We start from the raw sequence: 23593 nt of genomic DNA on the forward strand, positions 1-23593 counted from the left end.
ACACCTTGGAGGAAAGGATAACGAGCAGGGCACCTTGCCGGGCAGAATGACAAGCAGGTCATCCTGTCTGCATCTTGGAGAAGAGGGTAAAGGTGTCCTGCCTACGACCTGGAGGGCAGGACCGCAGGGAGGGCTCCCTGGAGGGGAAGATGACAGGCAGGACACTCAGCGCCTGCACCCTGGAGGGCAGGACAGGACGGCGGGCAGGACACGGTGCCCGCACGCTGGGGTGTGACAGAGGCCAAAAAGCCCGGAGGTGCGGAGGGCAGCTCGGCACCCTGCCCGCATCCCGGGGAGGAAGCGCAGCGCAGCGCAGCCCTGCCCGCACCGGGCTCCGGCCGCACCTGCCCAGGTCAGCCCGGTGCGGGGGGCGCTGCCCCGTCCCGCCCTCCCGGAGCGGCGCCCCCGCCCGTCCTCCCGGTGCCGATCCCGGTGCCGGTCCCGGAACCAGGCGAGGCCGGAGCGGCCCGGTGGCGGCGGTGAGGGGCGCGGGGCGGGCCGGGCCGGGCCGGGCGGGGCGGGGAGCGCGCATGAGCCGCGGCGGCGGCGGCGGCGGCGGCGGCGGCGAGGGGCGGGCGGGAGCGCGGCAGCGGAGCGCGGCGCCGCCGCGGGTGTGGGCGCGCCGGGAGCCCCGCACGGCGGCCCGGGGGCGGCGGGCGGCACCGCCTGGCCGGCCGGGGGGTGCCGGCCCTGCGCGCCCCGCACCGCGGCCCGGCCCGCCGAGGTAAGCACCGAGCGGCCCCCGGCCCGCCCGGCCCCGCGGCGGGGGACCCCCGCGCCCCGCTCCGCTCCGCTCCGCCCGCCGCCGCGTCGCCATTTTGCCGCTCGCTCTTCCCCTCCCGGAGCGCGGCCGGGCCGGGCCGGGCCCTCCGTCCCCTCGCTGCCGGGCCCGGCCCGCGGGGAAGCCCCGGCCGCCTCCCGGGGATGGGGCGCGGGCCCGCGGGGTGACAGGCCCGGGCGGCGCTGCCCGCGGGGTGACAGCGGGGAGGGGCAGCGAGGGGACGCGGGCGGCACGGCCGGGCCGGGAGGTGACAGGACAGAGGTTCCCCTGCCCGGGAGGTGACAGCGGCAGCGGGCAGGGCAGAGCTCCCCGCGCCCAGGAGGTGACAGCGGCAGCGAGCAGAGCTCCCCGCACCCGCTGACCCCCGGGACAGGGGGCACCCCAGTGCCCGCGGCTCCGTGCGGGCTCATTGTCTGCCAGGCATGTGCGGGCGCTTCTCCCTTCTTCGTGTCAGTGCCCGGGGACGGAGAGGGGAGGGACGGGATAACGCGCCTCGAACAGAAACTTTACACCCTCAAAAGCCTCGTCTGCGCCTGGCCAGAGCCATGTGCGGCAGGAGCGGGGTGTGCGTGCCTCGGGTGAGGCTCTCCCTCGGTGGGTGTCACTCGGTTTGGGTGACAGCGGCGGGATGCGCCGTGTCCCTCCGGGGCTGCCCGGCTGCCTTGCCGTGCCCAGGGAGGCAGCGGCTGGCCTGGCTTCACCTGCCACGTGCTCCCCTCCCGGGGAAACCTCCAGTGAGGGCGATTCTTGGAAAGGAAGTCTCTCCCTCCGCTGCCTTGTCTTTATTCCCTGCAAGTTTCTCCCAGCATCTCCGGTTCTGCCAGGAGTTCATGGGAGGGAGCACATCTCCTCTGACAGCGACAGGGATGGCAGTGCCCTTTGGCATCCATCATCTGTGCTGCCACACGGCTTGTCCTGGGACAGGCAGCTCCCTTGGTTTTTGGTGTTCCGTACTTCTGGAGCTGTTGGTAAATTATTGATGATAGGTGTTGCAGATTGACAGGTGACCAGGCAGTTGTTGTGCAGCAAAGTCCATCTGTAGGGATGGGACTGAGGTGGGAATCCCAGCAGGAAAACTTGTGGTCATGGTCTGCAGGTGACTTTCTTCTGGTAAGGATGTTGTGAGAGGGTCGCAGCCATCCCTGGCTATGTACATGCTCCTTCAGGCCTTATCCAAATTAATGAGCAGGCATTTCTGCATAGAATTATTTCCCCTTTCCCATTCTATGCCATATTTCCAGCTGCACAGGCCTGCCAGTGGCTTGGGAACAGTGCCTTTCATTCCCAAATGTCACTTTCCCTTTCCCACAGCCATGGTTTCCTCCTTACCCTTGTTCCCAGCAATACCAGCTTGGCCTTCACTCATCACATTTTGGTGCCAGCGTTCACAGGAGCTTTATTCCCTGGAGCTGGAGTGAGATGTTTCAAAAATGTTGCCACAAAGTTCTAAAAAGTTACCTGGAAAGAGCTGGAGACCTTATAAGATGCTACCCAGCCCAGCCTTCCCACACCACATCCCACCCTTGGCTCATGACCTGAACCTGTGCATACCTTCTCTTCCCATTACCAGTTGCAAAAGAGTTTTCAACAAAACCTTAAGGAAAGTGTGGAAGAGCACAGGCTGTTGCCTATTTTAAGTGTGTGTTACTCAAAAATGAGTGAGAAGTTTGAACATTACCAGAAACCCCCACAATGGGCTGATTTTTGCTCTGTGTCTCCTGGACAATTCCTCTGTGATCCCTGGGGTTGTTTCAGTGGCCAGGGAGTGGATTTTGGCTCTTGCTGACAGGTTTATGAGATTTTTATTTTTCATTTGGTTAAAAAATAATGGGGAAAATGCAAAGGAGTATTTGGTGTGGAAAAACAGAAGATTCAGAACCTCTTAAGCTGGGCAGAGAGGATTCCTTTGAGGGGACAGATGTGTTCAGGGGGATGAGAGGTGTCCAGCTGCTGGAGCAGGGCTGAGCTGGGCACTTTGGATGTTTTGGGAAGGGAGAGTTGGGAGGATGCTCACTGGTGTGCAGTGTCGTGAGGTGCAGGAGGAGAGCCCCAGAGATGTCAACAGGGTCTGTCCTGGCTGTTACTCTTTGCGTGTCACCTCAAGCTGGCCAGCGAGGCAGGCAGGGAGGTTCTGTGCTCCATCCCTCATTGCATTTTGGAATTAGCCCTGGCTGGATAGAGGTGTCAGTTGTGTGGATTTCCCCTCGGTTTTCACCCCATTGTAAGTACAGAAATCTTGTCTTCAGCTTTCACTTCACTGGTTTTTCGTGAGTCTTTTTTTCCCCTTTTTCCTTTGAGCAGCTTGAGTGAGGGTTGCTCAGAGGTGCCAGGACCCAGCATGGGAAGGAAGGGGACTGGCTCTTTTGTCCCTGGAGGACTGGGGACAGTAGCAGTGCCCACACTGGTGGGAGTGGAGCAGCAGTTTGGGAAGGAACACAGGGACTCCTCTCTGTGCCTGCTCCAGAGAGGAGCTGCTGTCAGGCAGGCTACAAACTCCTACCCAGCTCTCCCACCAAAAGAGCCCAAATTAGTTGAATCAGCGATGTTCAGCACCAAATGCCACAGAACCAGTTGCCAAGCTGGAATTTCTCACTTGATCCGATTAACCTTTGTGCCCATGCAAACAACCACATATGTGTCACCAGCCAAGCACATGCTGGAAGCTTTTGCCAGCTCTTGGAGCATGTGGGCTGCATCCCTCATGGAAAGTCCCTGATCCTACACGGAAAGTCCCTGGGGGACACCTCAGAAAGAACTGCTGGACCCTCCTGTCCCATATGTTGGTGGCATGGCTGGCAATCTGGCCACACAGGAGATGCTCCTCCATCCTCTAGGCATGAGGACAGACAGGATGAGTGTGGATGCTTTTTGGAATCAGCTCCTTCAAGTTAAATGATGCTAAGCATGTGGGAGGAATTGCAGGTGATGAGTCAAATCCGTGTTTTAAAAAACGCATGGGTGAACATCAGCATCCCGTCCCAGCCAAGATCTCAAGGCCATGGTGGTCCAAGGAATCTCTTCCCAAGGGCCTCATGTTCTCATTGTGGAGGCATGGAGGACTTCTTTTCCCCAAATCCATATATGGATCTCCATATCCATCTCCCAGAGCAGCCCCCATCCTCAGATGTGCCTTTGCTTGTGCTGTTGGGAGGGGAAGAAGGAACTTGAAGCCGGAGGCAGAGCCAGTCATGCCGTGGGCTTCCTCTTGGCGCTGCTGAATGGAGGGGTGTCCTACTGCCCACTTCCATCAGGAGTGAGAGTGGGCCGTGTGCAATAATTCCTGACGTTCATTATTTATAGAGAAGCCAAATTGAATTATTAATACGAAAAATTCAGATAACATTAACAATTCTCAGTTTATAACAGTTTCCCATTAATAAGGAAAATTGGAAATTTATCATTACATCTGTTCATTAAAACTCACTATTTTTTTTTTTGCTTTTGGTGTCTTAAATGAAAGCGGAGAAATAAACGAAGAGGAAAAGCCATTTATTCACTCCTTCTCTGGGCAAAGCCAGCCCATAATTTTTAATAAAGTCTTTGCCATTGTATGTGAAGGGGAAGCCAGGCTGTAATGAAAGCAGCTTTCCAGCCATGTCTGTGGCGTTCCTCAACTGTAGAACAAATACTCGGAAGCACGTCCCGTTTCTTCTCTTTGTGGGAATGTTGAAGCTGCGTGATGGTTTTCTCATTTCCCTCCCTCCCTCCCCAGCAGCTCTCCTTGCTTTCACCATGTGTTGTTCCCAGCTCCGAGGAGTGAATTTTAACGCCTCCCCTGCTTCTTTCAGAGATGGCGGATTCCTATACCTGTAAAGGTGGAAGGAAAACTGCAGGCTCTAACAAACCCACTGCCAGCAAAGAAAGCAGGACAGAGACAAGGATAAACCCACCGGCAGAGCTGCCCAAGCTGGGTAAGGAGCTGATTTGTCCTTTCAGTGGAGGTGGATGGGGCAGAGAGGATGAGCCCAGAGGCAGGATCTGAGGAGTGGCTGCCAAAACAAGTGGCCTGGATCTCGATGTGTCTGCTCCTCACTTTGACTCACCAGTGAGGGCTGTGCTGGCCAAAAAGCCCAGCTCTGAGAGCTGGTTGCTGGGAGCAGGAGGGGAGGGATGGAGATGGTCTCTCCCTTCGGAGAGGCGTGTGTCTGGCTTAACGAGATGGGTGTCTCGCCGCCCATTTATCGTGTTGGTAGCTAAGTGCTACATCAAAGGATGGAAAGGCTTAAATGAGTTCAGGCCATCTGCTGCCTCCCGTGTCGCGGCCCCCGGGATGGAGGCTTGCAGGCGTACAAGCCCCAGGGGACCCTCACACTAAGGGCTGTCACACTGATGGATGGCTGATTTCTCTATCCAGGAATCTCCAGGCCCAAGGAGATTTTTCCTCCTGTCTCTTTATACTGGGCAGATCCCCTCTATGAGAGAGGGTCCCACTGCCTTTACCTTGGTAAGGGCACCTCTGGATGCTGAGGGGTGCCTGCATCCCTGGAGAGGGTTGGACCCCAGCGATGCAGCTCAGATGGGGCTTCCAAAATCAGTGGCTTTGTGGGGAAATGCGTGTGCCCTAAATGTTTCCCAGATGCCACTGTTACCTTGAGGGGATTAAAGCCATAATTGCAAACAGAGGAGGATAAGTTATTGCTAAAGGGAATGAACTCCAGCTGTCCGCAATATGAACACGCCTGTGTTCAGGAGACTGTTTTTCCCTGTGTCACATCTTATCAGCACCTCATTTGCAGGGGAGCTGGCATTGCCTTCCAGAGGGGTATCTCCATCCTTGCTAGGACAGAGAATGGCCAGCCTAGAGCTGAGGGCACAAGGCAGGGAGCAGGAGGCTGGGGCTGGGCAGCAGAATTATTGGGACATCAGTTCCTCTGGCACAGCTGGTGATTGTGCTGTGTCTGTTTGCAGGAAATGCAACCAGTGACAAAACTGAAGGCAGGAAGAAAGGAAGACCCAAGGCTGAGAACCAGGCGCTGAAAGACATCCCTGTAAGACCTCACACACTCCAGTCCCTGAGCCCTCCCTGCTTCACTCTGTCTGATGTGCCCTGCACTGTACACTCCAACCAGTCCTATTCCACTGTGGTTTAATCTTCAGAACAGCCTTGTCTTGGGCTGAGCAAGATCTTGGTCCCTCAACCCTACATGCAGGCTTCCATTACTTTCCAAAGCCCTGGTTAAGGAGCTGTACCCCTTTCCAGCTTCACTTTCCCAGGGCCATGTCCAGATGACTGGATCCTGTCACAGCCATGTCAGGCTTGGCTAATGAGCCAGCAGCAATGGCAAGGGAGTGATTTATTCCCTGCAGAGTTGTGCAGTTTAATTCCTGCCTGGTAGCATGGACAACACATGGAGCAGTTTGTCATGAGAGCAGGGGCTTGGGGTGATTTACGGACTAGATGAAATGTGGGGTGATTAAATCAGCCAGGTGACTTCAGGCCTGATTTATTCCCCAGCCTGGTAGGGAGTGTGTTTGTGTGCTCTGGGAAGTACAGCAAGGTAAAGCCTCAGCAGGAATCATTAGCCTGTGGAGCCTGCAGCATCTGTCCCAGCAGCTCTCACTGGAGTGAGCACTGATACACTGAAACACATCTCTGGGGTCCTCTTTATGACTGGTGGTGGAAGGTGGAAAGGATGGATGGGAAAGATCAGAGGTCCCCTGTGCTCTCCCAGCTCCCTTGGGATGCATCAGCACACACACACAGGCACAGGGTGCTCTTCACTCAGCTATCTCTTGTTTCTCCTGTTCCCAGCTCCCCCTGATGAACCAGTGGAAGGACGAATTCAAAGCCCACTCCAGGGTGAAATGTCCCAATTCAGGCTGCTGGCTGGAGTTCCCCAGCATTTATGGCTTGAAGTACCACTATCAGCGCTGCCAGGGGGTAAGGAGACTGCAGAACTGTCTGTCCTTTCCAGGGGCTGGCTCTTGAATTGCCATCTGCAGGGTAAAGCTGCTCTCAGGCCTTAAACACCAGGAAAAACATGAGGTTAAAATGAGGAAATGGGGAGGGCAGAGGTGGGCCAGGAGCAGTTTGTGAGGTGAGTGTGTGGGAGGGACTGAGATCTCTCTGCAGCTCAATGTGAGGTCTGGCCCAGAGGGATCATGGACTCTGGGTAATCATTTGGAAGGGCAGAAGGGTATTACACATGATTTATGTTCCTGCCTATGTCAGAAAAAGCCTCTCTTTTGTGATCTAACATCTGTGCTCACCTGCCTCTCCCTGTTCCTCTCAGGGTGCAATTTCAGAGAAGCTGACATACTCGTGCTCATACTGTGAAGCTGCCTTCACCTCCAAAACCCAGCTGGAAAAGCATCGCCTCTGGAATCACTTGGACCGGCCAGTGCCAACCAGCAAAGCAGAAAACAAAGTGCCCAAGGCCATTGGGAAGAGCAGTGGAAAGAAAAGGTACCAGGCTGTGGCTGGGCTGCGTGGCAGTGGCACGGGGATGGTTGGGAGAAGGGGAACATGCCTGCCTCCATTCCTACAACCTGGGCTGGCGAGGGGGGAGAGGTGTCAGGACACTTGTCTAACAAGCCCTCTTTAAACAAGCCCTCTGTGCTTTGCCCTAGACCTGCTGAGAGTTCAGCTTGCCCCACCATCCATCCCAAACAGGCAAAGACGGAAAAAGCCGTGGCCCAGGAGCACGCGGAGAACGGCGAGTGCCTGGCGGAGAGCCGGGAGAGCAAGGAATTCCAGATTGCAGCAGCTGAGGCCATGGCAGCTGCCACCCCCACGGCCAAGTCCTCCAGTGGCAAGGATGTCGGGCAGCAGCGGGGCAGCCAGGCCTCCCTGCAGGAGGAAGACCCCGAGAGGATGAAGCACAGTAAGATTAGAGCCCAGGGCTACGCTGCTTCAGAAGGTGTCCCACGGGAAGGGGATCTGCTGCAGCCAACACTGCTGAGAGTGTCTCTGAATGCAAGGGGTGGCCAAGCCTTGTTTCCAGACCTTGATAACTTGCCCTGCTCTCCAGTTTCTTGCAGCTTCACTGGGAGTTAAAACCCCATTGTAGCTGTGGTGGAAATATTTCTAGAGGACCTGTGTGATGGTTGGATTCAATGATCTTAGAGATCTTTCCAACCTTAACAATCCTATGATAGGATTGGAAATGGGTTGAATTCCTGGCAGCACAGCAAGCTGCCGTGTCAGCCTGTCTGTCCTCTCTGAGTGTGTGAGGTTAAACCAGGATGGTTCTGGCAAACCCGTCTTCCTGAAGGATTGGGGCAGGGTGAGGAATCTCTATCTGTCCATGGCCACTGCTGAGCTGGTGTAGGGCAGTGGTTGTCCCCACTATGGTTTCCACTGCTTGCAACACCAAAGCAAACCACCACAGCCACATAGCCACATGTGGGAGCTGCTTAGCTTTTGCACTAGACAGAGCCACCACTTTCACTCATTGAATTAATCCCGAATAACAGACTTATCCTGGTTTTGTGGAGTGGGAAGCAGCAGTCTGTTGGTGTTTAGTGGGTGGGTGCTTCATCTGACAGCCTTTGACCCACTCCTAACAGTGAGTGTGTGCCCACCCCATGCCCCAGGACTGATGAATCCCCCTGGCAGTACAGTTATTTGACCAAATCTCTCTCTCTGTTTCTCTCTTTTGAGTCAGGAAGGAAACAGAAAACTCCTAAGAAGTTTACGGGGGAGCAGCCATCCATCTCGGGGACATTTGGACTGAAAGGTAATGCAGGACAACTCTGGGCAGCTGTAGGTTGTACCTTCTCCCTGGGCATTGCAGGGAAGTCCCTTTCCCAAGGGAAGGGCTACTTGTGGTGGAGCCAAAGCCTGAGGATCTCACACTGGAGGAGCTGGCACCTTTTACCATGAGATAGCCATAAAGGGAGTGAAAAGCAGCAGCAGAGCTGGGACTGATTAACCCAGTCCGCTCTGCTCTGGAGCTTGGCACTGGGAAATGAGGGGACAGAGGAAAGGATCTGGGCATGTTCGCGTGTAACACAAGAGTAATGAGCTGCTGACACCAGTGAGATATGAGAAACATCATCTCACCAGCATCCTACCATGCTGCGTGCCGCAGCGCTTCCAGCGGCGTCAGAAGGAACTCTGCTGCGTAGAGCGGCTCGTGACGCACCCATCCCTCAGCCTCCATCTCCTGGGCTGGTCGCCCACGTTCAGGAGAATGAATCCAAGGCAGAGGAGACATGTTGCCGGGATGTTTGCTGAGAGGAGGCCCAGGAATTGGCTGCTGCAGCCTGACAAAGCAAGAGCAAGTGGGACTTTGGTCATGCTCCATAAATACACCCAAATGGGCTCGGGAAGGAGGGGGAAATCCTGGAGCATCCCTGGAATGAGAGCAACTGGATTCAGGCTGACTATGAGATATGTTCAGCCAGAGAAATAGGAAGCAGATTTCCAGGCACTGCAGGAGGCAGCACCTTCCAGTATGAGGCACTCGGGGGAGAGGCACTAATGGCTTTGAAGGAATTGAGCACTGACAAGCAGGCTGGATGTGGTCTCTGTGATTTCCTTTCCTCTGGCTCCTGGGAAGTCTGGGCTTGTTTCCCTTATCCTCCCCACAGAGGCGCTGCTGGAGACTGAGCCATCTGCTGTGGGTTCCTGGGGAACAAGGTGTGCCCATGACCCAGTGCCTCAGATGGGAGGTGAAGATGGGGCAGGGGTCTGCCTGTGCTCCCCAAGCTCCATGTGGCAGTCACTGCCCAAAGACCGGGGTGCCCCAGCACGTCATGGGGTGCTGTCTCCATTCAGGCCCTGGGTTTGCAAGAGTCATAGACCCCAGGTTTAGGGGGATGTGGATCTGACCCTGGTAGTCCCCTCATTGCCACCAGCACCTTCTGTGGAAGCACAGGCACTGGGCTGAGCTGCACATGGATTTGGGGATTCAGGGGAGTTAAACAGCCCTTCCAGCACAGGAACATCAGGAACATCCCTTTTACAAACTGAACTTGCTGTTCCAATTCCCCCTTTCAGTTTGTTGCAAAACACCCTATTCCCTTCACCCCAGCCTGTCCACCAGGCTGGAGGGATCCTACTTCACTTTGCCACGGAGTTTCCATAGTTCATAAACTTGTGTTGGGAAAAATGATGCTGTTTGTAAAACACCACAAGCTGTTAGAATATTGCTTGTCATAATTATGGACCTGAGCCTACATGTACAGCCTTGGCAGACATGCAGCCAGCTCAGTGTCCCTGGCTTAGAGGGAGAGATTTTTTTACCTGTTAAATGTGAGTTGCTCTGAAGGCATTAAAGTAAGTAGTGAACAAAAATCCTCTTTCTTTACAGGTCTTGTCAAAGCAGAGGACAAAGCAAAAGCTCATCGAGCCAAGAAGCTGGAGGGAAATGCCAGCATGGAGGAGCTGAAAAAGAAACCTCCAGGAGTTGGTGTGAAGAAGGAAATGCCTGTGCATCAACCAGCAGGTGAGGCTGGTGGGGCAAAGCACAGGCAGCAGCTCTGTGTGCAGTTTAGCTCCTTTTCTGTGCACTGCCCCAAGCCTGCATGGCCCCTACCTTCATGTCTCCATCCCACCTTCACCTGCAGCTTGTGGTCCCCACACCCTCTTGGCCCAGCGGGTTGTTTGCTGAGTGAGTTTTCTGTCAGGTTTGTCAGGAGAACCAGCACAAAGTCAGAGGTAGGAGCACACAGCTCCTGCCCTTTTGAGCTATAACACAGATGAGGAAACAGCCACTGCTGCTAAAATATTGGTGCTGCCACAACTGACGTGTTGAGGAGCACCTTACCTTCAGTTCACTGCCAGGTCAATGTGATGAAAGTGCTGGGAGTTGAGAGCCAAGTTCCACCTGGCTTCACTGTGAGTCAGCATGTGACCCATGTGATGATGGCATTTTTCTATCATTCCCATGAATGACACCAGTGCATAACTGTGAGCATAATTATTCCTTCCCTGAGCCTCGAGGTGCAGCCTACACCCAGCACAGGTTGCTTGCTTTCCCTGAGAGCTCTGACAGCAGGAGGAACGCAGGATGTGCAAGATAAACACAGCTGCAGTGCCTTGCACTGCTTTCAAATTCAAATAAACGACTCTCTGATCTCACAGCCATGCAAGAGCATCCAAATAAACAGACTTGGCGGATTTTATTCAGCCCAGGCTTCCCTTGCTGGAAGGCCAGTGCTGCTCTGCTGAGAACACAGTGTGAACTCTGGGCCTGGGAGCTGCTTTTGGCCCCACATATCTCTTATTTTGGGTTTTTTTAGGACCAGTCACAGCCATTCAAATAAACAGATGCCTGGAAGCCAGCAGTCCCCAGCTTCCTCCGTGTCTGTCAGTAGAGGATTGCCAGGGAAGCTTTCCAGGCACACGTCCGGATGGAGCTGAGACGCTCACCTTTGTTTCACTCCCGCTAATTGTTTCACTTGGCAGGGGGAAGTTATTCCAAGCAGGGCAGGATCAGGTGGCTGAGGGCATCATCATCTTTTTATAACTCCCAATGTGCAAGATAGCAGAGTCGTTGGAAAAGACCTGGGTCTTTCCCCAGGTCATCAGGTCTGGTAACTCCATGTAAAATTGACCCAGTGACCCAGTTTACTTGGGCAGCTGCAGGAGAGTGGGAGAGGGAGAGCTGCATGGTTCCTGTCCAGTTTTGGCTTTGCCTGGGAGAGCCTATCTCTTTTTTTAATATCAGGAACTTCCCCACTTCACTGCTTTTCAACTTATCAAATCAAGCAGCCGAGGCAGGGTGGATGTGACACCTCTCTTCTCTCCCTCACCAGCAAACCCCGAGGACCAGTGGCAGCGAGAGATCAGCGAGAAGGGGGAAGTTTGCTGTCCAACCTGCAGTGTTATAACCAGGAAGACTATTGTGGGACTCAAGAAACACATGGATGTCTGCCAGAAAGTAAGGCCTTGCTTTATTCAAACACAAGAATTTTGAAGGGGAATGGATGTGTTTGTGTGCCTCTCATAAATGTGCAGTGATGCCCCTAAAACCTTTCTCAACTGTGTTTGATAGAAGACTTGTTGGTCATCTTCAGCTTGCTGGCTGGCTTGCATTGACCCAGAGGGATTTGGACACTAATTCTCAGCAATTCTGAATCCCTTTGCCCCAGTGTCTCAACAGAGTCAGGTATTTCTAGTAGCTAAAGGAATAGTTTTAAGGTTGGAGAGATTGTTGGGGCTGTCTCTTATCTGGCCTCCTCTGGAGCCCTGGCTGTGGGGTTTCACTGTGTGCTGTACCTTGTATCAGACCAGATAAACTGTTTGCATGAGAGCGTGTCTCAGGGAGACTCTGAGCCTGGATGTGCTCAGGCAGGCTGTCAGGATGCAGGAGTTCAGTAATGGTGCAGTGAAAAATTGTCTCTGTGCCACCCCACCATCCATCAGAGCACAGGATTACATCTTCATCCGTCACCTGGCGGAGCCGTCGCCACAGAAAGCCAACGTGGGATCGATGCCTCCTGCTTTGAAAATATGTGGCTGGGCTTTGATTCCACATTCATTTGCTGTGAATGCTTCCCCAGCCATTGCCTTGCTGTTGATACAGCAGTGGGAGGCTGCTCTCCCTCCCAAACCCCATCCTACAGCAACGCTGGGCAGAATCCTGCCGCCTCCAATATCCTCCTGGCCTCAGTGAAGTGGGGATCCTGGCCATCATTGGTCATATTTCCTCCACTTTGGAGCATCTCCCAGGCCAGGCTGGCTGTGTGCAGGCTGCACAGCCAGATGACCTGCTGAGCAGGGCTCTGCTGGAGCAGTCAGCGGTGTCTTCCCTGCTGGAAATATGCCAGCCCTATATTCAGCTGAAGATTTCGGGCTCCAGCCCTTGGAGTGGGTGTTCTGTCACACTTCCTGAGAGGGAGAGTCCTTGCCAGAGCTGGCTGTGCTGCTCTGGGAGCTAGGATGCTTCATGGAAACCAGACAGGACAGTCCCTAAGCTCCAGGTGTGTGGCCAGAGGTCCAGCTCTCAGCATTTCATCTCTGAGATGAACCTGTGGCACAACCTGAGTGAGACCCTGCTGCTACAGCCACGTGGGATGCCTATCAGAGCCAGCCTGGGGTTGAGGCACCCCCTCTTTTTAATGACTGATATATTCCTTAGCTGGACAATGGGGAAAGGATGTGCAGGCTCCCAAAACTCTTATTAAGAAAAAGGAGCAGTCTGCACTAAGCAGTCTGCTTAGTGACTTGTTTCCTTTGGTTTTGGAAAGGAAATAAGGGATGAAGAGGGTTGCAACGTGCTTGGGCCTGAAGGAGGCAAGGGCAGTTATATCCTCCTGGTATCCCAGGTGGGAGAGCTTGTTAGAATGTGGACATGGTATGTGTTTAAGTGTTGACCAGAGGAGTAAATCCCAGGTTAGCTGCTAGTGGCATATAATGGGTCAAGGAGCTGTTAGCATCCACCTTGTTAGGATGAAGTGCTTGGTTCTGGGACAAGATTAACTGATGGGAGTGCAGGTTCCATGAGTCACTCCCAATTGACTGCAGTGAGTCTATTCTTCATTTTCCCGGAGTTCCATAATGAGGAGAGATTTGCAGATCCATCTTCATTGCCTCTTCAGCTTTTAGTTCAGTCTTGCTTCACCTTCACCACTCTCCCTTCAATCATCTGGCAGGAGAAGCAGGAATGACCACGGCTGGCCAGGCACTGGCTCCCTGTCGAGATACTCTGTCTCCTGGTGCCCAGAGCATGAACCTCCTGAACCAGTAAATTCTGGTCCCTGCCTCAGTAAAAGCCAAGATCTGTTCACCCACTGTGCAAGTGCCCCTTGTACCTCAGGGTGTGCAGTTAATGCATCTCCCCACACACTCAGGAGGTCAAGCTGGGTCAAACAGCAGGGCAATGAGAGGTAGAAAATATCCTCCTCTGATTGTGTCCTTAATTTCACACAGCCCAGGCACCCAGAAATTGCACTGTATGCCAGGATCTGTCTTACTTAACAGGACTGCAAAGCACAGTCCACTGGCATTGGTAGATCAAAGCTTCTTCTCTCTCTAACCCTTTAACAGGAAGAGTAAGACGCCAGATCCAGATGTTTTCAGCCAGTGAGGCTTTGAATCTAAATCCAAAATGGAATGTTTTCCAAAAATTGGGGCATGTGGGTTTGATAACATTGTCCAGGACAACAGAGAGAAAGCTCTGAGCTGCAGACAGGGCCTGGGATGGAAAACAGGGGTGCTGTATTGCCTGCTGGGTCCCACCACTGGGGTACTGCTGCAGCAACAGCCACCCATGGGGTTATTGACCAGCAGCTGCAGCCCTTGGGAGGATGTCGCCTGTCTGGTGACTTGCCTTTAATTCCTTCAGCTGCAGGATGCCTTGAAGTGTCAGCACTGCAAAAAGCAGTTCAAGTCCAAAGCTGGGCTGAATTACCACACCATGGCTGAACACGTCAGCAAGGTAAGGGAGCTGGGCTGTGCTCGTCTTGTGCCTCCTTTCTCCGTGCAGGTGAGGAAGCCATCCATCAAAACTCCTCTCTCCATGATCTTTGTAAAGGAGGGATCCACCTTCGGAGCATTTCACACACTGCTCAGCCAGGATGGTGGCCTTCCCCCTTCCTCCTCTGGTAGTGAGTTAGGCTCCTGTTGATCCTGATAAGTAGAGCAGAGGACTGGAAAAATAAAACAGGGTTTCAGATCCCAGTATGGGGAAGATCTGGTGAGTATGGTGAGGTGGATTTTGAGTGGCAAAGCTCTGCCTCCAAAATTGTGCCTGCAAATCTGGGACTGATGGGTTCTGCCTTGCACAAATCTCAAAATCTGATCTTTAGCTCTTCAATGTGCATGGGAGAAGCAGCCACAAAATTTATCGTGAATAAATTTTGTACATCTCTGAGATACCAGGGCAAGGCATAACTACATTTCTACATGTCCCATGCTTACCAGTTGTGACTTGTCTTTTACCTGTGCCTTAATCTCCTGCTCTTCAATCTTGCTGGTGAATCCTCTGTGCAGGAACTGTTCCTGGGTTTCTCAGCTGGCCCTTTGGGTGTGATCACAAGAAAGGCCTGAGCAGATCCAGCACATACCAACGAAGCAGTGGGAGATCCAGCTCTCCTAATGAGAGGTTCCCTCCAGCCCAGGGCAGCTCCCTGCAAGGCAGGGCTTTACCATCCACTCCTGGCACAGAGGACATGAGTAAATGGTTGACTCTGTCGCTTCTGTTACTTCCTTGTTTCCAGCCTGTTCCTGTGGAAACCGCTGGACTTGGTGAACAGGAAGAGCGGGAAAGGCTGAGGAAAGTGCTAAAGCAGATGGGAAAACTGAAATGCCCCAATGAGGTACGAGAACAATTCTTGTTTCTCGTTCTGTGAAAAAGTGGAAGGAGAGAGTCCCTTGCAGAAGGGGACATGTACTCTGCAGGCATCCCTTGGCATGTGCTCAACGTTTCCACCTTAGCTCAGCCATCCCAATCCCTGTCCTAGTGGCTCTGTGCCCTCCAGCAACGGGACAGCCCTGCAGGAGGGTGGGCACAGGGCAGACTGAGGAGTGCTGGAGGGCAAGTTCTGCCTCCTGAGCTCAGGAAGGAGCACAGCCTGTCCTGGGCACAGCATAAAACCAAACCACACCAAAAGCAGAGCCAGCGGGTTGCAGACAAGTCACGAACAGGTAAGGGAGGCGTGTGGCAGAGGTTTGTCCCGCGGGTGTGCTTTGCTGTCCGTGCAGGCAGCGCCTCCCCAGTGCCTTCCCCTCCTGCTGCCTGCTGTGTGTCTGTCCAGAGAGCTCTGTCCGTGTGTTTGGGCAGGGAGTGCCGGGGCGGGGACAGCTCCTCCCGTCCCTCCAGGGCATTGTCTGTTGTGCTTGTGCCTGGCTCTTTGGGAACTGTCGAATTCCCCAGTACTTGGACGGGATGGGTTGGCAGAGCTGCTCTTCAGAGTGGGCTCCTCGGGAATGTTCCTCTCTGGAGAAACGGCACCCCAGCCTTATGGCCACGTGAAACCCCAGCCCTCCTTAATCCTCCCCTTCTCCCCATCTCCATAGGGCTGCGTGGCCAACTTCTCCAGCCTGATGGGCTACCAGTACCACCAGAAGCGGTGTGGCAAGCAGCTTGCCGAGGCCGACAAGCCCGTGTTCAGCTGCCCACACTGCGGCAAGAAGTACAAATCCAAGGCTGGCCACGACTATCACGTGCGGTCAGAGCACACGGCCTCGGTGAGCCCCCCGGAGGCCCCTGCGGCCCGAGGAGCGGGGCCATCCCCCCCCGGGGGGGACTGCAGAGCTGCGGAGCCCGTGGGCAGGACCGAGCCGGGCAGGGCCGGGCCGGGCAAGGCAGGTGCAGCCGTCGGGCCGGTGTTGTTTTCTCCCTCAAATCACCATGATGTGTGTTGTACCATGCAGTGCTGTGGGGAACAGGGTGCACCCTCCTCCACCCCTTCAAAAATGTTGTTTTATGGGAGTGGTCAGCAGCATTGCCTTTCCCCGGTGCCCACAGGGCTTTGCTGCAGCCCACCCTGCATCTATGCTGTGCAGGAATAAAAAGCCAGACCTCAGGCCGCTCCCTCACAAGCGCCGGCTGCTTGCCAGTGCTGGGGTGGCAGGCTCTATCCCTGGGGAGCATCCCTTTCTGTTCTGTTGATCCCTACTGACAGTGCATCCAACGCTAATCACTCCCTAAATCTAATAACTGGAGACATTTATACCCGTGGGAGCACGGAGGGACACAGCCTATGGCTGCTGCTGGGCTCAGGGAGGCGGGTGCTCCCCTTGCTCCCATGCTCCAGGGCAGAGGCACAAAGCAAGCCTGGAAACACACAGCCCCAATCCCAGCATCCCCATCCTGGGGCCGGAGAGCTCACTTGTTCTCTTGTCATGCCCTCCCTGACTCTGTCTCTCTTGCAGCCTCCAGAGGAGCCAGAGGTGAAGCCAGAGCCTGCTCCTGTAGAGGATTTTGAGAGGACCCCGAGCGGCCGCATCCGCCGGACGTCGGCCCAAGTCGCCGTCTTCCACCTCCAGGAGATAGCAGAGGATGAGCTGGCCAGGGATTGGACCAAAAGGAGGATGAAGGATGACCTGGTGCCTGAAACAAAGCGGGTGAGCAGCTTTTAATTCTCCTTTTGATTTTGCACTAGCTGTACACAGAGATCCCAGGATTCTAGCCTGGCTCCAGCTGCACACGGAGATTTCAGGATTCCAGCCTGGCCCCAGCTGGTTGAGGGCTCACATGTCTCACTTGCTGTGCCTTAAATTAATTAGCTGTGATGGCAGATTTATTGCTGAAGAGCCCACCCAGCTCAGGCTGAGCCGCTGTGGTCTGGAGGCTCCCAGCACAGGCAGCTGTGCCCTTTGAGGAAGAGGTGCACTGGGAAGAGAGATCAAGGTCTGGCCCTGAGAGTGTTGGGGTGAGAGGTCATTTCTGGTCCATGCTGAGCAGGGAAGTAGAGGCTGGCAGCCAAGAGGAGCACGTGAAGAGAGCAGATCAGATCTGAAACCATCTCCCTTGCGCTGTCAGAGAGCAAAGATGCCCCAGGCAGAATTCCCTCCTTTCCACATCTCTTCCTTAACTTCTGGGAAATGCTTTCCTGGAGGTAAAAGGCCTGCAGCATCCCAGAGCAGTGCTGCTGGGAGCAGAGGAAGGCAGTGAGTGGAGACAGAACTGAGCCCCCCGAGCTCAGCAGCAGTGCTGTGGGGTTTGCACAGGGCCCCAAAGGCTTGAGCTTTTTGTAGGCATTGGAGTGAGTACACATTAAACCAAACCTCCCTTCTGCCTGTGGGAGAGCTTGATTATTCCTGGGGGTGTACTAAAGCTAAAATTCCCTCAGGTATGCTCCTTCTGGGCTGTAAAAGAAATGAAGCAGCAGAAAATCATAAACCATTTCAGCGTAAAGGGAAAAAAAAGAGAGGGAATAGGAGTTCTTTTTGTTTGCCAGGACTCAATGCAGTCTCTGCATGAGGTGCAGCCTGTTTCCTGAGCAGGTGACTCTGCAGGTAGGTGCCAGGCCTGTTCCCTGCTCTGAAGAGTTGGGCATCTCTTGTCCAGTGCTCTGAAATTCACCCTGGAAAGATACTGGGTACATTGCAAAGATGAAATTGAGGATCAGAGGGCAGCAGGACAGTGTGAACAGGCCCAGCCCAGAGGACCTACCCCAAGCCATGAGACCAGCCCAAGTCTCAGAGCCAGCTTGGAGAAGTGATGGTGGTCACCAGGAAAAGGGGTGGCAGGAGAGCAGAGCTTGCACCACAATGCCTTCCTGCTCCCACAGGCTGTCCCATGCTGTCCTGGCACCTGTGTGTGCTCAGCAGAAGTGCCACCATGGTCCTGTAGAGGCCCAGAGAAACTAGGCCTGGCTCACCTCTGGTCTGCATGTGGTGGGCAGCTGGAAAACCAGCCCAGAAACAAACCAGCAGCTTCTTTACCCCCATTGGCACCCCAGTGAGGCACTGGCACAGAAGGGGATCCAGCTGCAGCTCTGCTATCCACCTTGGGGCAGAGCTGGGCATTTCAGGGCCAGAACTGCTTGCAAACATTTTATTTCCCCGGTGCTTGGTGTTGCCATTGTTTGTTTCCAGATGACTTCAGCTGCAATGCATTAATAACTTTTAAAAAACCAAGCCCAAAGTAGCTGTTTCATATCAGATACTGTGGGAGAAGAGGTGTGCTTCTCTCTTTTCCCCTCTCCTGCCTCAGCTCTTGCATTCTTCTCTTTCCACTTGGAATAGTTCCCTTTACTCATGACTTTGGGTATTTTCTTTTTGAATTGAGGGAGCAGCCAGGACCCCAGGCCTGGAGCAGGGGCACATGCTCAGGCTGACAAAGGCATCGTAAAGGTCCCAGCACTGGTGTAACTGCTCCATGAAGTGCTGGTGGGCTTTTTTAATGAGACATTTCTTGTGTTCAGAGCCTGATTGTTTAAGTTTAACCAAGCCCCATCTCGGTGCTAAAAAGCAAAGAATTGCTGTGAGGTTGGCAGAAGCAGTTTTGCATTAAAGATGGGAAAGGGGGGAATTGGATCAGCTCCCAGATGGCAAAACAAGGCTCTTGAGTTGGAGGATCAAGAGACCTCAGGCCCTGCATGAAATCCCACATGGATTTTGGAGGAAGTCAGTGTAGTGGGTGAATCCGTACAGAGCCGTGCGTGTGCCTCTGGGTACGTCTTGCAGTGACTGTCACGTTCCCTTGACAACACTTTATAATCTGTTCAGTCTATGACATTTTTTCTCGATGAGCGATGCTGGGAGGAGGTGGGAGGCAGGTTCTGCCCAGGCAGGCTGGTGGGAGCTTGCTGACTTCAGCACGCTCTGAGCTGCTCTGCTCAGCCACAGTTTGCATTGCTCAGTATTCCTTTGCCTTTACAAGTTGGTTCAGTTCAGGGGATAGAAAGAAACCTCCCAGCAAGTGCCCAATTTGACCTCATTACGGCCCCAAAACAGAACTGCCTGTGGGACAGCCTTGTGCCACATGGGAGGCTCAGAGCAGCCAGCAGTGTCCCCATGTCCCCGTGCCACCACCCTATCACATGTGTGTGGTGGCCCTCCCTGAGGGAGCTGACAGCCCAGAGCCACTGAAGCAGCAGGAGGATGATAAACACCAGTTCACCTTGACCATGGGACTGGTGGGAACTGATGGAATTCCCAGAAAAGCCACCACACCACCACCACCACCACCTCTTCTTCCCCCTGAGTCATGCCCAGCCATTGGGAGTACACTGCTGGACCTGCAGAGCCTGTACTGGACACGGAGAGAAGTGGGATGTCAGGGATGTCAGCAGATTGCAGCTGCTCCTTCACCTTTTCAGCAAGTCCTAGGGATTTCCAGGATTCCAGAGGGACAGATGCTTCCCAGCTCAGGTCTGTAGCCAGAGATGGATGGATACACCCAAACTCCCTGCAACACAGGACAAGCTCCATCCCTGAACTCCCCAGTTCCCCACCATGGTCCCAGCAGTCAGTGCTGATTTCAAGGAAGCTGATGAAGAAAGCCACCCCTCTCCATCGCTTTTCCAGGCAGCAAAACCTTTTCCCAGGGAAAGGCACAAGCTGATGGGACACAGGGGTTCTCAGCCCCACTGCAGCCCCTGCTCTGGGGCCACGTGGCAGCCGGTCCCAGCCGGGGACAGGGACAGAGGGATGCTGGCTCTGGATGCCGTTGGTGGCCTGTGGTGGGATGCGTTCGCCTTTCCCCGGGAGGATGGATTCCTTCACACCAAAGCAATGGCAGCAGAATAAACGATTGCTGCTCCATCCCAGGCCCTGCGCTGCCTTCGGTCTCTGCTAACCAAATCCAGCATTTCTAAATATACACTGGAGTCTTATTTTCTCGCTCCGATCTTTATTTGCCTCCAGATAAGCTGAAACAGATGGGGTGTTTCACAACAGCCGCTTGCTGGGGATGTCAGATGGGGAAGGGCACACCCCTGCTGCTTTTCTGGGAAAAATCCCCTCTGCAGAAGCTCCGTGAAGATGATGCTGACCCTCCTCTGGCCTTTGCTAGGGCTGTGGCCTGCCATGAGCAGCCTTGAGGCTGCAGGTTCCCAGCTCATGGCAGTGGGCTCTGGGATGCAGTGGAGGATGAGAAACAACCTCCTTGAGCAGAGGGAAGAGGCATCTAAGAGGCAGAAGGGGAGAAAATGCTGTGGATAGTCCATTGTCTAGAAGTGTGACACTTTCTTGGTGGAGCTTGAGGTGGGGTTCCTTGCTTCAAGGTGCTGGAGGTTGTGATGGGCTCCTGCAGCCCAGGCACGAGCTGTGCCACACATGGAGGGATGCACAGCTCCACTCTGGGATACATGGACGCTCCATTTGCCTCCCCACAGCTGGGGGTCTCAGTGTCAGTAGGGGCAGCCATGGAATCTGCACGTCCCTGTGGAGTTTGGTGCCGTGGGGTGCCAGGGATCTGGAGCAAGCGGCAGCCATAGGCCAGTCATAAAGCTAAAGGGGAAAAGTCATCTCCAGGCTTGAGGTTTTATACTGGAACCAGGATAAATTCCAGAGCAGAAGAGGCTGGCTTGGGTTTGTCCCCCAAAACAATGGCCCTGCAATGCAGGCAGGAGCCAGGCTGAGCCCTGCAGACTCGTGGCACTGGGGGCCAAACCGGATCCCAGCTCCAGCTGTGGGGCCGAGTCCGTCCTTCCTCCCTTGCTCTGCAGACCCTCCAGTGGGACCTGGCTGCTGCCCAGCACCCCTGGGTGCATTTTGCCTTCACAGCATCACCCACAACTTCCACAGGATGAAGGGAGAGCTGTACCTTGTGCTGGGGACCTGGTGAGGCTTCAGGGGTGCTTGTCAGCTGAGACGTCCTGCATGGTTCTCATTTACTGTGATATATTTTGGGGAAGGGGAGAGCTGTCTAGGGAGCAGAGAGGATTGAAATATGAAAGTTAATTAAATAAAACCGTCAGTCAGAGGAAACAAACCTTCCCAGCCCAGCATCCTTCGACTGTTCACAAGAGATGGGCTGTAGCCAAAACCAGTTGTAGTCGTTTAATGATTTGGCCATGAAAATTTTCACTTACAGGCTGTTTGAGGAAAATAAATGGAAAAGAAAAAAAAATATAAAATATTCCATGCCTGGGGCTTCCTCTTAATAGAGACATAAAGATGACTTTGACATTCCCAGAACCGCAGCGCCCTGGGAAGACATGGGATTTGCATGTTATTGTGCAGGACTGTTGGAGGAGAGCAGGGAGGGATTTTTCTCTGGAGTGGGAAAGCAGAGCAGCAGAGTCCACATCTCTGAACATCCCCCCTCGCCTCCTCCCCGGGGACAGGCAGAGGGAGAGGTTGTTGCTGGGGCTGTGTGCGGTTACCGTTAATGTTTGCTCATTCATGGGATTGATTGGGTTTTAATTATGGAGGCTGTTTGGCATCCTGGCTCTCAGTATCAATGGCAAAAAGGGACTCCTGTGTTCTACCCTGGAGGTGGCATTGCCCTCCCTGGGCTGGGGACCAAGCTCTTGGTAGATGCACAATCCCAGAGCTTCAAAGAGCTCTGCTGGCTTCTCCCCCAGCCGCGAAGCACGACAGAATTGCAGCGCTGGGGCTCGGGGGAGTTTTCCACATCCACATCCGTCCTCAGCAGTGTTCACAGAGCTGTTTCACAAGGCCCTGTGCCCCTGCCCCTCACATGGAGCCCAGTGCTCCCTGACCCAGCCGTGCCCTGCCACGTGCCAAGGGGAGGGCTGCAGGGGCACATGGATCACTTCAGTTTGAGTGGAAAGGAGGGGCTGGCATCTGAGCCTGCAACATCCCCAGCTTCCCTTTGCTGGGAGGTTTGGGAGCAGCTGGGGTGAGTTGGCCAAATGCAGATTTGCAGCTTTATCAGCATGTTCAGGAAAAGTCACAGCTGGAAGAGAAATCCAGCCAGCCTCCTTTTGCCTCCAAACCACCAGCTCCAGGACCTCGGGGAATATTTGGCCTGGGTTTGCACCTCTGCAAGCACCTTGTGGCCGTGCATCCTCTCATCCAGCATGGATGCAGTTGGGTCCAGTGCTCAGAGGTGCCCATGGAGAGTGGCAGGTGCTCAGGTACCCACATCTGCACCATGCATTGCTCCCACTCAGGTGGTTTGGGGCTCAGAACTGAAACAGCACCCACAACAACAACACCAGGCTGGGCTGGCAGTTGTGCTGGTGTGGCTGTGCAGCAGTGTCCCCTGCAGACCTTGGCACAGGGCTCAGGGTCAGGCTGGGAGCAGCCCTGCAGGTAGGGCCAGGCACAGTGGCTGGGAGGCCTGGAGGTGCCTGGGGCTGCCACAGCTGCCTTGGCTTGTGCTGAACAGGCAGAACTGGAGCTGGGAAGGCCAGCCTGCTATGCTAACCCTCAAAGTCGCTAATAAAGCGCTAATTAAAAGCACTTGGAAGGAGCAGCCCTGCCAGAAGGAGAGGCAGAGACACAAGAGCCTTTCATTGTTTAACGGGTTGTGCCCATTCATCCATGGAAGGCAGCCATGGAGGCCCCTCTGCCCAGTGTGCAGGGTTGTTTATTCCCCTGGTTATAAAACATGGCAGAAGGGCTGTGCACCAAAAGGCCAGGTCCAGTCCTGGCCCTGTGGGCATGGACCCGGGAGCAGGAGCCTCTCCTCTCCTGTTTGCCAGACACTCCTCGCTGGTGGCAGGGCAGTGGGCAGAGCCACCTCCCTACTCTGTGTGCCCAAGGGGAGAATGGCATCTCAGGAAGCCTCCCAAGTAGTTTTCAGCTCCTATTCCCTTCAGAGCAGGGCAAGACCCATGTGAAGAGGCAGGACCATGGACTGGGCTGGGGTGTGCAGCTCTGCTAATCAACTGCTATTGTTCACAGCTCAATTACACCCGGCCAGGGCTCCCAAAGCTCAATCCCAGGCTGCTGGAAAACTGGAAGAATGAAGTGAAGGAGAAGGGCCGCATCAACTGTCCCAACAACGTAAGGATTGTCTGTTCTTCTGTGGGCTGGCTGGTCTCCATCTGCTGGAGGAAGGGGGAAATTTTGGGGCAGAAACCAACCAAAAATGGTTCTTATTGGGCCCCTGATCACAGTGATGCTCAGACACTCATTTCACCTCCTTTCCCTGAGCTTGCTGCTGTGTCTGGTTAAAGCATGTCCCACCTTTGTGATTCTCCTTGTGTGATCAAGCCACCAGGCTTGGGGACAGGGCTACCCTTGGGCTGACAGTGCAGCATTGCCCAGTTTGAGCTCTGGAGCTGCCTTTGGGAAGCTCCCAAGATCCTGACAGGGTGAAGGCTGCACATCCTGCTCAGCCTTTTGATGCAGAAAACCTGCTTTTCTCAGAGTTAAACGGAGATAGATTTAAGCCGAGCTTTTTAAAGCCCTGGGACAAGCACAGACCTCAGGGCATGGTGCGTGTGCCTCATCTCCCTGAGAAACACGGCCTTGGCCCGAGCTGACAGAGAGGTGAACCCCACCCTGGTGCTGAGCCTGGATTTATCGTCCCAAACAAAGCCTTGCTAATGGGA

The 23593-nt window shown here is 54.4% G+C and overlaps 1 protein-coding gene across 3 annotated transcripts in view; it reads left to right on the top strand.

The window, feature by feature from the left end:
- The first annotated feature begins 352 nt into the window (after nt 1-352).
- The window catches only part of ZNF512B (zinc finger protein 512B), a 29995-nt gene continuing 6754 nt past the window's right edge, over nt 353-23593 (top strand). The window contains exons 1-14 of one of the 3 annotated variants that reach the window (XM_064729735.1): nt 353-479; nt 4570-4692; nt 5690-5769; nt 6534-6662; nt 7015-7187; nt 7352-7605; nt 8389-8460; nt 10039-10173; nt 11486-11610; nt 14017-14109; nt 14891-14989; nt 15690-15977; nt 16548-16739; nt 22941-23042. In XM_064729735.1, the coding sequence (XP_064585805.1) occupies nt 4572-4692; nt 5690-5769; nt 6534-6662; nt 7015-7187; nt 7352-7605; nt 8389-8460; nt 10039-10173; nt 11486-11610; nt 14017-14109; nt 14891-14989; nt 15690-15977; nt 16548-16739; nt 22941-23042 (1863 nt within the window). In that variant the 5' untranslated portion in view covers nt 353-479; nt 4570-4571. Of the gene's footprint in view, nt 480-614; nt 725-4569; nt 4693-5689; nt 5770-6533; nt 6663-7014; nt 7188-7351; nt 7606-8388; nt 8461-10038; nt 10174-11485; nt 11611-14016; nt 14110-14890; nt 14990-15689; nt 15978-16547; nt 16740-22940; nt 23043-23593 lie in introns of those variants that run through there. The other 2 variants (XM_064729734.1, XM_064729736.1) reach the window with 2 other exon arrangements.

This window comes from Zonotrichia leucophrys, chromosome 20 (genome assembly GCF_028769735.1).
Source record: "Zonotrichia leucophrys gambelii isolate GWCS_2022_RI chromosome 20, RI_Zleu_2.0, whole genome shotgun sequence".
Lineage (NCBI taxonomy): Eukaryota > Metazoa > Chordata > Aves > Passeriformes > Passerellidae > Zonotrichia > Zonotrichia leucophrys.